Raw genomic sequence first — 13,717 nt, forward strand, 5'->3', positions numbered from 1 at the left:
TCAGGTATTTGAACACCGACAATACACTGTCTGTAAGTAAGGAATCTGCTTAACATTAGTTATCAAGTAGACAGGATGAATTTAGTACAAAGAATAAGAATAATAAATAAAGCCTTTAATCATCTCGCAATGGGGAAATTTGAGTAACAAATACAATAAAGAGCATTTTTGTTGATGTTTCCTCTCAAGTAAACCTTGTTTAGACCAGCTATTTAAGAAACAGCAATTTAACTCAAAATTACAAGTCATTCTTTAAGGGTGGGCCCAGCTGTGAATGATGTATGGGGCTGTCATCAGACTCAATGAACAAAAAGCCATGTGCCATTTTCATTTAATGCGGCAAAACAATATGACGCGGTTACAAGCCAATTTGGACAATATACAAGCAGTTGATGACTACATTAGAACAGAATGGGGAACAAAGAAACTAAACAACCCCCACTCAAGGGCCCTGACAAATGATGTTGGCGCACTAGGGCAGCAATACTGCACCACAACAGCAGGTGATAGCAGTGAGATGAATATGACAATTATCACACCAGACTGACACTTTAAGTTGTTTTAATGACAACAATTGTTTTCCGAAATGGCTCTTCAACTGATACTTGCTAAGCAGAGCCATGGATGTGTAAAAATAACATTAAAAAAGAAAGCCAAGAGTATTAATAAAGCCAAGAATATTGTACATCCAAACACACATTTTATATTCAAACACTAAAAGAGTCAAACAAACCACAAAATGTCTGCTTGCTCAGTGCTAACATATCAAGAATATGAAATGCCATAAAGACCCAAATTAGTGCACATTTTCATTGATTAGATGGTAAATCTTGATGAACTTTCAGATAACTGTTACTTTAACACAAATGGCACAGCAAGAAATACAAACAGAACATATAACATTCTTCAAAAGCCCATAGCATATCTCCAATGTGGGAACAATAATAAACAATATTAAAATGTCATTAGACACATTTTTTATCATGTGACGAATAGTAAGTGATACATTTTTCAACCAAACGCTGAAGAGTCAATTTCTTCGTGCTGTTAATTACTGTATTTTCCTGTGTATAAGGCACACCCAAAATACTTTATTTTCTTCAAAAGATGACCCTACGCCTTATACGCAGGTGTACTGTATATGTGAAATATATATTGAGCTACAACAGGTCTTGCTACTATTGTCAGCAGTGACCGGCTCCATTTCCCCCTGTGGAAGTAGTGTTATGTGGTTTGCAGTGATACCTCACCTTACAAACTTAATTGGTTCCCAGAAAGTGTGTGTAAGGCTTAAGGTTCGTATTCCAAACATTTATTTCCCATAAGAAACAATTAAAAATGAGAATAATCCGTTCTCAGGTCCCCATAAAACATAGTTGTCTACTAAATAAGCCTTAAAACTACACAAAATATACCTTATTTTATGTATAATAAATGTGCTATTGAATTGTAATTAAAGAAAAAAAACTGTACTTTATAATGAAGTTGTTTTATTTACCTTTGTGATGGTCGTTGATAGTAATTGCCTCTTGATGATATCCGAGTGACGTTGCCTTGCTTTCTCTGCGATAATACCCTCACTCAACCTCTTCTATTGCCTGAGACCGTTGCTTAGGCAACACAGAAATTCCCTTAGTCACACATGGCATACTGGTACTGGGATGCTAAGTCACACAAACACACACCTCGTTCGTGTTTTTCGATGATCTCCTTCTGCTTGACCATAATTTTCTTTTGTGTCCTCTTCGGCTTAACACTAGCCTGTGGTGGTGTCCTTTTCAGTCCCATAATAGCAAAAGTACTCTCGATAACAAACCACATTTGCACTCAAAGGAAATGGGTGTGGAAAACTAGTCCGCCAGCCAATGTGGTGCTGTTCAACCGTGTGCTTTGGTGTGCATCCGCCAAAAAGTAGTCCGCCAGCCTGCTGTGTGGTTTGGTTCGTCCGCCGAAAACTAGTTTGTATGCCAAGATTATATTCTCGCAAATTTACTGTTCGTAAGGCGAAAAGTTCGAGAGCTAAAGTGTTCGTAAGCCGAGGTATTTCTGTATTTGGTAAACATTTATATATTATATTTGGAAAACTTTTTTTCATTCATAAAGGTCATTATTCATTCATTATTTGGAAAACTTTTTTTCATTCATTAAAGGTTCGCTTAATAGTCCGGTGCACCTTATACAGTATATGGAAAAAAGTTTAAAAATACACCATCCATTGGGGGTGCGCCTGCGCTTCATACACCGGAAAATACGGTATGCCATGCACGGCACGTTGTAACACAATATGGTACAACTGTACACACATGTTGGAACTTTGAGTTGTCTGAATATGACATATAATTAATTTAAAAAATATATATTAAAAAAAAGGAAATCTATGGGGGTGTAAGGGATGAAGTGTGACATGTATTGTGAACCTCGCCGTTGTAAATCCTACCAAATGACCATATTGGACATTTGTTTTCAGATGAAATTTTGTGATGCTTTATGCACACACACATCCACCTACACACACACACATACGCACACACGCATATACACACAAACACACGCATGCACACACAGCTAGACTAACTTTCTCTCGGACCGATAAATGCCTATTGTCAATCGAGCAGTTGCATTAAGTGCACAGATTGTGTTCAATAATTTCCATATTGGTTCACGAGTGGCTCTCACCCTACTCCTAAAATTGCTCACATTTCCTCAGCTTCCGTTTCTGTTTAGTGCGACCTGCTTACATCAAAACACTAACATATTTTACGGTGTTAAAAAAAAAAAAACATTTATGTTACTAGTGTATGTGCAGAGAAGCGCGAGAAGCATTTAGAATTTCAGTCGTAACTACATTACAAACACATAGTAAGTGATTACTAAACATTGTTTTTACCTCATTCACTGCCAGCTGTGCAAAAATGTCTCAAGTGCCAAGGTTTTTGTTACTTGCACTCAAATTGCAGGGCCCACTGAAGATGGATTTTAGGTCTACATAAACATGCAATTCAGCACAAGAAACCTTAGATTCTCTTATTTCATTAGAAAAAAATAGTTAATTCCTGAGTTATGGTTCTGGAGTTATCTGAGCTTGAAATGGGTGCGGCTGTTCACAATTCAAATGCTGTCCACTTGTGGAAGGGGAAAAACATTGCCAGAGGTCTGACCAGCGCTTCATCAGCAGCCCCACAAGAAAAACCAAAACCCGAACAAATTCGGGAATGGCGGTCCACGTCATATTTCTAAATCCATAATAAATTCGGGAATGGCAGTGAATGAGTTAAAGACCTGTGTAAGAAACATTCAGGTCAATGTATAAACCCTCACTCTATCTACTTAAACGATAAAGTGGGACTAAATTTCAAAAGTCTTAATCAACAAACTATATTATCTCCCAAGCCCCCACCCCCCTGATATGCATTACCTACCGACACAGCAGAACATTAAACGTGGAGGTGACACATTATGTTTCTCCCCATCACTTTTGCTCAGCCGAGCACGGAATGATAGAATGAAGTGTAAATTTCATCTCTGTCAAACCAGTCTCCTTTAGCCCTCATAGAGGGGAACCATCTACTGGTGGGAATTCAGCCATATTTGGTCCAGAGTTCAGTTAACATGGATGAGGAAGTGTAGGGTGGAGAAGAGAAGCCATATATGAATCAAATATAGCCAGTATGGCACTTTTTAAAGTACTAGACATTGACAAAAATAAAAAGCAATATATAATAAAAATACATGTCATAAATTGCATTTTCTGTGTAGCTCTCTCTCTTGTTTCTATTTATAATTGTATTTTATTTTTTGCATTGTATTTGTGATTATATTTTATGTGTTATAGTACCTATGCTTATCTGTGACTGTAAAGTGTCACTGAGAGCTTTGGAATTATTATTATTATTATTATTATTATTATTATTATTATTATTATTATTATTATTATTATTCCTGCACATGCACATCTAATGGAACACATTGTATTCCAAGTCCACAATCATTCCCAAGGCGAAAGTGACGAAAAGCGTCTTTTTTTTCTTCTTTTCTGAGTCTTTTTTTCTCAGCAATAATAACCAGTTATTATTAGCTCCTGTTTTTGAACTTGGTCACATTTCACACATTGATTATTGTGAAATGAACAGAATTGTTACAATTAACTTCAAAGGAAGCTGCTTCGTTTAAACATGTATTGTTAAACATATCTTGACCTCTTTTGGAATGTGTTGAAGAAAGGATTCCCATCCAACAAATGGCAGGCAACAGCTACAGATGAATCTATTCATTTTTGATTACAGTTTGCATTTTAATATGTTGCTGTCCATAATACAACAGTGGGAAAAAGGGACTCATTTACTCAGCCAAAGTAGATCTTAAAGTATATTAGCGTTTTAGCCACAGCCGTGACAGATGTAATTTTCTTTATGAGTACCATTTGGTAACATAAACAGCAAGCCCTGCTGTAACCCTGGGATACATCTGCGAGGGCCGTGGCAATAACCGGCACCAATTTAAGTGGCCAGGGTTATTTCAAGGCATTACTACTGGGGCTGTAAAGACCTTGTTAGCGAGTACTTAACCATCTGTACACAAATCTCCTCTTGCAAGTCGCGCCTCATCTCCATACTGACCTCCGCAAGCTACAGTGTCCTTTCAAAGCCATTGAAGCGTAATGGCAGCAATCATAAAACATACTTCCCCTTTAAACCGTGACCTACTAAAACGTGCAGTTTACAGTCACAAGTAACACCTGCCTGGAGAACCAGAGTGGACAAACTTGTGCGTCCATGGGCTGCATTGGCTTTTTTAAAAGGAACAAATGGAATGGGTCAATGGTCAATAAGATCCTTATTTTTTAATTTTAAAGAAAGGTGTTAATTAATGTGAAACCACAAGACAACAACACAAAAAAATATTCAGAGTGCATACAGAAGCTTCATACAGGACCAAACCAATTTCCCTACAGTAGACTGTATGAAAACAGCGTTTATATCCAAATAACATTGTGTAATGCATTGGCCATTATGACAATTTGACTTCCAACGGAGCCATGCAAATTACATGTGTAATGGTGGCGAACATGAGTGGACTGTAAATCAGATTGCTCTCATTTGCATTTGATCAAAAAAGAGAGTGCAGAACAATCTGGATGAGTTGAGGGTTAACTATGATTGCCACACCTCCGTAAAAATTGAAATGTATTTTTCAACTGACAAAGAATGACTCACAATAGTTTATATGAACAAGGTAGCTGTTTTTATTTTTTTTAAGCTTACGTAATTGTGATTCGCAGTTACCATCCACAACAGCTTTGTCTGCCATGGTTTTCACCTTACCTGATTCTTCAGATCCAGTTTGGGGCATGAACGCCCCCCGTTAAATGCCTTTTCCCTCAGCCACTTGGATCTGACCTTTAACCCACCGCCACATGTTGAACTGCAAGCCGACCACTCGGACCAGTCACTGAGCTTACAGTCTAGGGGACACGGGACGTGGCACACTTCCACCATGTAGCCTGTCAATGGAACGTTAGCAGAGAGGAGGCGGGGTGAGACTTGCACTTGGGTGACAGCTTCATTAGGGGTCACATGAATAATTTCCCACATTGGCCTGTGCTCCGCAACACTTGCTCGCTGTGACCAGGAAACAATTATCAGACTAATGAGTGCTTTTCTGCACAACTGTGCCAGCACAGCGTTGTAAAACTTTCCCAGAGTTTTTGCAATTTTCTATTGTGTATACACAAGTTATCTTTTGGGTTTTTATACATACAGTGTCCCCTTACCCGTGTCTGTACAAAGCGTAGACTCAACCAAGCGTCCTTGTTGATCAACGCAGGCCACAGCTCTGTAGCGTAAACCTTGACCACACTCCATCACTTCCTGGTGGACCATCCAACTGTGCAGCAAGGTGGAAGGTTCATCGAGGATGCAATCAGACCAGTTCCCGAAAGGTTGGGACAAGTACTCCTCACAGGGACATGCCTTTGTCTGTTCCAGAGGGTATAACGCTTCATCCAGGCATGTTAACTTCTTTTTACTGCGACCTGATGGATGACAGCACGTGGTAAAAGATCGCCCTTTGAATTACAATAATTTTAAGATAATTGTGGAAACTCAATGTCTGTCAAATTGCAGCAACAAAAAGGAGCTCGGGCGTGATAACAATCAAAATAGAAGAAGACGGTGGAAATTTTTTTTGTGAAAATCGTTCTTTTTCAGACTAAAAAAAAAAATATATATATATATATATCATCATAAATTGCATTTATAAACGCCTTTCAAAACTCTCAAGGACGCTTTACAGGCATAGGATAAGATTAACTTTATATATACAGTAAAGTCTCGTTATATCGATATCGGATATATCGATAGTCCCGGTTATATCGATACTATTTCTATGCACGCACGGAGAAAATTACATGTAAACAGGGTCAGATATATCGATAGTCCCGGTTATATCGCTATTTTTTCGGACTCCCTTGAATATCGATATAACGAGACTTTACTGTATAAAAAAATCCTCGTCTCACCCACCATGGGTGGTGTCTGTCCCCATTTCAGCTCGGGTCCTCTACCAGAGGCCAGGAAGCTTGAGGGTTCTGCGCAGTATCCGTGCTGTTCCCAGCACTGCGCTTTTCTGGACCGAGATATCCGATGTTGTTCCCGGGATCTGTTGCAACCACTCGTCGAGTTTGGGGGTCACTGCCCCGAGTGCTCCGACCACCACAGGCACGACTGTCACCTTTACCTTCCAGGTTCTCTCCAGCTCCTCTCTGAGCCCTTGGTATTTCTCGATTTTCTCATGTTCCTTCTTTCTGATGTTCCCATCACTCGGGACCGCTACATCCACGACAACGGCTTTCCTTTCCCCTTTATCTATGACCACGATATCTGGTTGGTTGGCCATTACCATCTTGTCGGTCTGTATCTGGAAGTCCCACAGGATCTTTGCTCGGTCATTCTCCACCACCTTGGGAGGTGTTTCCCATTTTGTCCTTGGGGTTTCCAGTCCATACTCCGCACAGATGTTTCGGTAGACTAAGCCAGCCACCTGGTTATGGCGCTCCATGTAGGCTTTCCCTGCCAGCATCTTACACCCTGCAGTTACGTGTTGGATTGTCTCAGGTGCCTCTTTGCACAACCTACACCTTGGGTCTTGTCTGGTGTGGTATATCCCTGCCTCTATGGCTCTGGTGTTCAGGGCCTGCTCTTGGGCAGCCAGGATGAGTGCCTCTGTGCTGTCCTTTAGGCCAGCCCTCTCTAGCCACTGATAGGACTTCTTGAGATCAGCCACTTCTGCTATGGTTCGGTGGTACATCCCGTGTAGGGGCTTTTCCTCCCATGATTGTCCCTCTTCCAGCACCTCATCCTCTGTTCCCCATTGACTGAGACATTCTCTGAGTACATCATCCGTTGGAGCCTTCTCTTTGATGTATTCATGGAGCTTGGATGTTTCATCCTGGACAGTGGCTCTCACACTCACTAGTCCCCGGCCTCCTTCCTTACGGCTTGTGTACAGTCTCAGGGTGCTGGACTTGGGATGGAACCCTCCGTGCATGGTGAGGAGTTTTCGGGTCTTAACATCCGTGGTCTGAATCTCTTCCTTTGGCCACCTTATTATTCCTGCAGGGTATCTGATCACTGGCAGGGCATAGCTGTTTATTGCCCGAGTCTTGTTCTTGCCATTGAGCTGGCTTCTGAGGACTTGCCTCACCCGCTGGAGGTACTTGGTCGTAGCCGCTTTCCTTGTTGCTAATTCGAGGTTGCCATTGGCCTGTGGTATACCGAGGTACTTGTAGCTGTTTTCAATGTCTGCTATTGTTCCTTCAGTGAGTGAGACCCCTTCAGTGTGGACTACCTTGCCCCTCTTAGTCACCATCCGACTACATTTCTCCAGCCCGAATGACATTCCGATATCACTGCTGTAGATCCTGGTTGTGTGGATCAGGGAGTCTATGTCCCTTTCGCTCTTAGCATACAGCTTGATGTCATCCATGTAGAGGAGGTGACTGATCGTAGCTCCATTTCTGAGGCGGTATCCATAGCCTGTCTTGGCGATTATCTGGCTGAGGGGGTTCAGTCCTATGCAGAACAGCAGTGGGGAGAGTGCATCACCTTGGTATATGCCACATTTGATGGACACTTGCGTTAGTGGCTTGCCATTGGCTTCAAGTGTGGTTTTCCACATCCTCATCGAGTTTGCAACGAAGGCTCTCAGGGTCCTGTTGACCTTATACAACTCCAAGCATTCATTGATCCATGTGTGTGGCATCGAGTCATATGCTTTCTTGTAATCAATCCAGGCTGTGCACAGGTTGGTATGTCGGGACCTGCAGTCTTGAGCGACTGTTCTGTCAACCAGCAGCTGATGTTTGGCACCTCTAGTATCTCTACTAATGCCTTTCTGTGCTTTGCTCATGTATTGATCCATGTGTCCACTTATCTTAGCCGCAATGATGCCTGACATGAGCTTCCATGTTGTGGAGAGACAGGTTATTGGCCGATAGTTGGAAGGAACTGCACCCTTTGAGGAATCCTTCATGATCAGGATTGTTCGCCCTTCGGTTAGCCATCCTGGGTGAGTCCCATCCATCAGCAGCTGGTTCATTTGTGCTGCTAGGCGCTCGTGGAGAGCTGTGAGTTTCTTTAGCCAGTAGGTGTGGACCATATCCGGGCCTGGTGCCGTCCAGTTTTTCATACCTGAGACTCTTCCTTGTATATCTGCCGCTGTGATGGTAACTGGGTTCTGTTCAGGGAGGTTGCTGTGCTCCTCTTTCAGAGTCACCAGCCATTCTGCACTGCTGTTGTGTGCGACCTCCTTCTCCCATATGCCTTTCCAGTATCTTTCAGTTTCCAGCCTTGGAGGGTCTGCTCTGCTGTTAGAACCCTGCCACTGAGCGTACACTTTCGCAGGTTGTGTTGCGAACAGCCTGTTTATTCTTCTGGCCTCATTCTCTTTCGTGTACCTCTTTAGGCGACTGGCCAAGGCCTGGAGCCTTTGTTTGGCAGTTTCGAGTGCTTCAGGTATGGTTATCTGCATGTACCTCTTGGGTATTGGCCTTTTATTCACACCTCTCTGGGTCTCCGTCAATTGACTCACATCTTTCCGAGCCGCCTTGATCTTGGCCTCCAACCGTCTTTTCCATGGTGGGTAATGAATATCGTGGCTCTCATGGTTGCTCTTGTAGCCAAGCATGTCTAGGATCACTGATGCTGAGGTGTATATCAGCTCATTGGTTTCCGTGATCGTTCTGGTCGGTCGTTCTGGTCGGGATCGTATATATATATATAAAATATATATATATAAACAGCGTTATATATATATACAGTACTTTTCACTCATATATATATTTTTCATATATATATATATATATATATATATATATATATATATATATATATGTATATATATATATAAATATATACGATTTTCATATAAAATATATAGTATTGGGGAATGAGTGAAAAGTACTGTATATTTTGCACCGTCTTCTTCTATTTTGATTGTTATAACGCTGTTTATATATATATATATATATATATATATATATATATATATATATATATATATATATATATATATATATATATATATATATATGTTTGTTTGTTTTTCAGCACCAGCTGGAGTGTGGGGCATGGTGCCTATTTAAGCCACTGCGTACCTGCCTCTCTTTTCAAACTATTGACCACTCCTTTGCTCATGTGCCTTGTTCAATGATGAATGAAAATCCCTCTTCCAGCACCTCATCCTCTGTTCCCCATTGACTGAGACATTCTCTGAGTACATCATCCGTTGGAGCCTTCTCTTTGATGTATTCATGGAGCTTGGATGTTTCATCCTGGACAGTGGCTCTCACACTCACTAGTCCCCGGCCTCCTTCCTTACGGCTTGTGTACAGTCTCAGGGTGCTGGACTTGGGATGGAACCCTCCGTGCATGGTGAGGAGTTTTCGGGTCTTAACATCCGTGGTCTGAATCTCTTCCTTTGGCCACCTTATTATTCCTGCAGGGTATCTGATCACTGGCAGGGCATAGCTGTTTATTGCCCGAGTCTTGTTCTTGCCATTGAGCTGGCTTCTGAGGACTTGCCTCACCCGCTGGAGGTACTTGGTCGTAGCCGCTTTCCTTGTTGCTAATTCGAGGTTGCCATTGGCCTGTGGTATACCGAGGTACTTGTAGCTGTTTTCAATGTCTGCTATTGTTCCTTCAGTGAGTGAGACCCCTTCAGTGTGGACTACCTTGCCCCTCTTAGTCACCATCCGACTACATTTCTCCAGCCCGAATGACATTCCGATATCACTGCTGTAGATCCTGGTTGTGTGGATCAGGGAGTCTATGTCCCTTTCGCTCTTAGCATACAGCTTGATGTCATCCATGTAGAGGAGGTGACTGATCGTAGCTCCATTTCTGAGGCGGTATCCATAGCCTGTCTTGGCGATTATCTGGCTGAGGGGGTTCAGTCCTATGCAGAACAGCAGTGGGGAGAGTGCATCACCTTGGTATATGCCACATTTGATGGACACTTGCGTTAGTGGCTTGCCATTGGCTTCAAGTGTGGTTTTCCACATCCTCATCGAGTTTGCAACGAAGGCTCTCAGGGTCCTGTTGACCTTATACAACTCCAAGCATTCATTGATCCATGTGTGTGGCATCGAGTCATATGCTTTCTTGTAATCAATCCAGGCTGTGCACAGGTTGGTATGTCGGGACCTGCAGTCTTGAGCGACTGTTCTGTCAACCAGCAGCTGATGTTTGGCACCTCTAGTATCTCTACTAATGCCTTTCTGTGCTTTGCTCATGTATTGATCCATGTGTCCACTTATCTTAGCCGCAATGATGCCTGACATGAGCTTCCAGTTGGAAGGAACTGCACCCTTTGAGGAATCCTTCATGATCAGGATTGTTCGCCCTTCGGTTAGCCATCCTGGGTGAGTCCCATCCATCAGCAGCTGGTTCATTTGTGCTGCTAGGCGCTCGTGGAGAGCTGTGAGTTTCTTTAGCCAGTAGGTGTGGACCATATCCGGGCCTGGTGCCGTCCAGTTTTTCATACCTGAGACTCTTCCTTGTATATCTGCCGCTGTGATGGTAACTGGGTTCTGTTCAGGGAGGTTGCTGTGCTCCTCTTTCAGAGTCACCAGCCATTCTGCACTGCTGTTGTGTGCGACCTCCTTCTCCCATATGCCTTTCCAGTATCTTTCAGTTTCCAGCCTTGGAGGGTCTGCTCTGCTGTTAGAACCCTGCCACTGAGCGTACACTTTCGCAGGTTGTGTTGCGAACAGCCTGTTTATTCTTCTGGCCTCATTCTCTTTCGTGTACCTCTTTAGGCGACTGGCCAAGGCCTGGAGCCTTTGTTTGGCAGTTTCGAGTGCTTCAGGTATGGTTATCTGCATGTACCTCTTGGGTATTGGCCTTTTATTCACACCTCTCTGGGTCTCCGTCAATTGACTCACATCTTTCCGAGCCGCCTTGATCTTGGCCTCCAACCGTCTTTTCCATGGTGGGTAATGAATATCGTGGCTCTCATGGTTGCTCTTGTAGCCAAGCATGTCTAGGATCACTGATGCTGAGGTGTATATCAGCTCATTGGTTTCCGTGATCGTTCTGGTCGGTCGTTCTGGTCGGGATCGTATATATATATATAAAATATATATATATAAACAGCGTTATAACAATCAAAATAGAAGAAGACGGTGCAAAATATACAGTACTTTTCACTCATTCCCCAATATTTTTTTGTGAAAATCGTTCTTTTTCAGACTATATATATATATATATGTATATATATATATATATATATATATATATATATATATATATATATATATATATATATATATATATATATATATATATATATATATATATATATATATATATATATATATATATATATATATATATATATATATATATATATACATATATATATATATATAGTCTGAAAAAGAACGATTTTCACAAAAAAATATTGGGGAATGAGTGAAAAGTACTGTATATTTTGCACCGTCTTCTTCTATTTTGATTGTTATAACGCTGTTTATATATATATATATATATATATATATATATATATATATATATATATATATATATATATATATATGTTTGTTTGTTTTTCAGCACCAGCTGGAGTGTGGGGCATGGTGCCTATTTAAGCCACTGCGTACCTGCCTCTCTTTTCAAACTATTGACCACTCCTTTGCTCATGTGCCTTGTTCAATGATGAATGAAAAGTGATCGTTCGTTCCTGGTTCATGGCTTTCAGGGTGTTAGAAGAGGGATGGTGAAATCAGCAGGAAGCCAGGTGTTGAACAGAATAAGTTATTTTAATCTTGTAGACAGCAGCGACATTGTGAGGTCGGTTGAGGAGGGGCAGAGAGGAAGAGAGAGATATACGCGCTGGGAGAGCATTTATATAAGATGTGGAGATAGGATGTGACGTAATAGGACGTGACGTATTAGGATGTGACATCATGTAAAGGCTGGCAGGATATGACGTATCAGGAAGTCCAAAACAAAACAAAATGATGCAAAAAGATGCTTAAAGATGTTCGGATAGCGAATTACCCTAACATTCAAGAATTCTTGTTCGCACTTCTCGTCGCCTGTCACTTTGTTGTTTTTTTTTTTTATTTGTGAATTTTGTTTTATCTTGCATTGGTTCCTAATTTTTGTCCATTTGACCCAACCATGATTCATTTTAGTTATTCTCGGAAATCATTTGATGCTTGTATTTGGCAAGCGCTTTATGTTCTCATTCTGAATTTTCTGGCTACTTGTTTCGCCAGCTCCTTTTGTTGACCACTTTGTCGGTACTTCGCCTTTCCTTAATTAAACCTACTTTCATAAAAAAATTATCTGAGCCTGTGTTTGAGGGATCCACTTTCCATGCGGTCTGTGACCAGACCTTTGTCAGATGTCTTAAATAGGCATCATGTGATTGCCTTGATCAGGCACAGGTGTAATGCTGGAAGGTGACGTCCCACACTCCAGCTAGTGCTGAAACACAAAGAAAAGCAAAGGCCCAGCAGAACCTGACAGTATCATTGATGCTGTCTATGAAAACAATTTGTAAATCATGCCCAGTTAGTTCAGCAAAATGATTCGTCTCTACCAGTACAGAGTCAATCATCCTTTTATAAATAAAAAGACTGAAGAATTAAAATGGACCCAGTCCTGATGGGTTTACATCAATTGTTATTCCCGGATTTTCTATGAAAGGATACGCTCCTCTGACAGCTTGAGGCTTCTCCAAGATTTCCGCTCACCACCCACTCGTCGAGAGATAGTCAAAGAGTCATTCTACCAAGCATCCAATACATTGAACAAAAAGTACGTCCAAAATTTAAAACTGATGAAGGATGTAACTCTCAAAAGAGTTGGAGATGCCGCTGCACAACATGCGGAGGAAGGCTCTTTCTGCCATGGAAATCATTTTGACCCTAAATCAATTGGAGACCATAACCCCATCTCTATAAATGGCAGTAACACCAAGCAGGTCTCCTCTTACAAAAACTTGGGGATTTATATGGATAGCAGGCTTAACTGGCAGACACAGATATTAAACTGACGGGTTGAGGAACCATTTCTTGCGACGTCAGACAATATTTGAATTTGGCAGAAGCATTTTGTATATCTTGGATCGAGCAACCATTGAGTTATGCAGTCCTATGCTTTAGAATACAGGTAACCAGTTAATTAACTGTTAAATCTTAAATTCTAATAAC

At 41.4% G+C, this 13,717-nt stretch overlaps 1 protein-coding gene across 3 annotated transcripts in view; it reads right to left on the bottom strand.

Annotated features, from left to right (window-relative positions):
* The window catches only part of thsd7ba (thrombospondin, type I, domain containing 7Ba), a 261,993-nt gene that overhangs the window by 37,143 nt on the left and 211,133 nt on the right, over positions 1-13,717 (bottom strand). For all 3 annotated transcript variants that reach the window (XM_089002333.1, XM_089002331.1, XM_089002332.1), the window contains exons 15-16: positions 5,771-6,031; positions 5,322-5,500 (exon numbers count right to left, since the gene is read on the bottom strand). In XM_089002333.1, coding sequence (XP_088858459.1) covers positions 5,322-5,500; positions 5,771-6,031 — 440 coding nt within the window. The remainder of the gene's footprint in view (positions 1-5,321; positions 5,501-5,770; positions 6,032-13,717) is intronic.

This window comes from Hippocampus bargibanti, linkage group LG08 (assembly GCF_051943395.1).
Source record: "Hippocampus bargibanti isolate YZ-2025 linkage group LG08, ASM5194339v1, whole genome shotgun sequence".
Lineage (NCBI taxonomy): Eukaryota > Metazoa > Chordata > Actinopteri > Syngnathiformes > Syngnathidae > Hippocampus > Hippocampus bargibanti.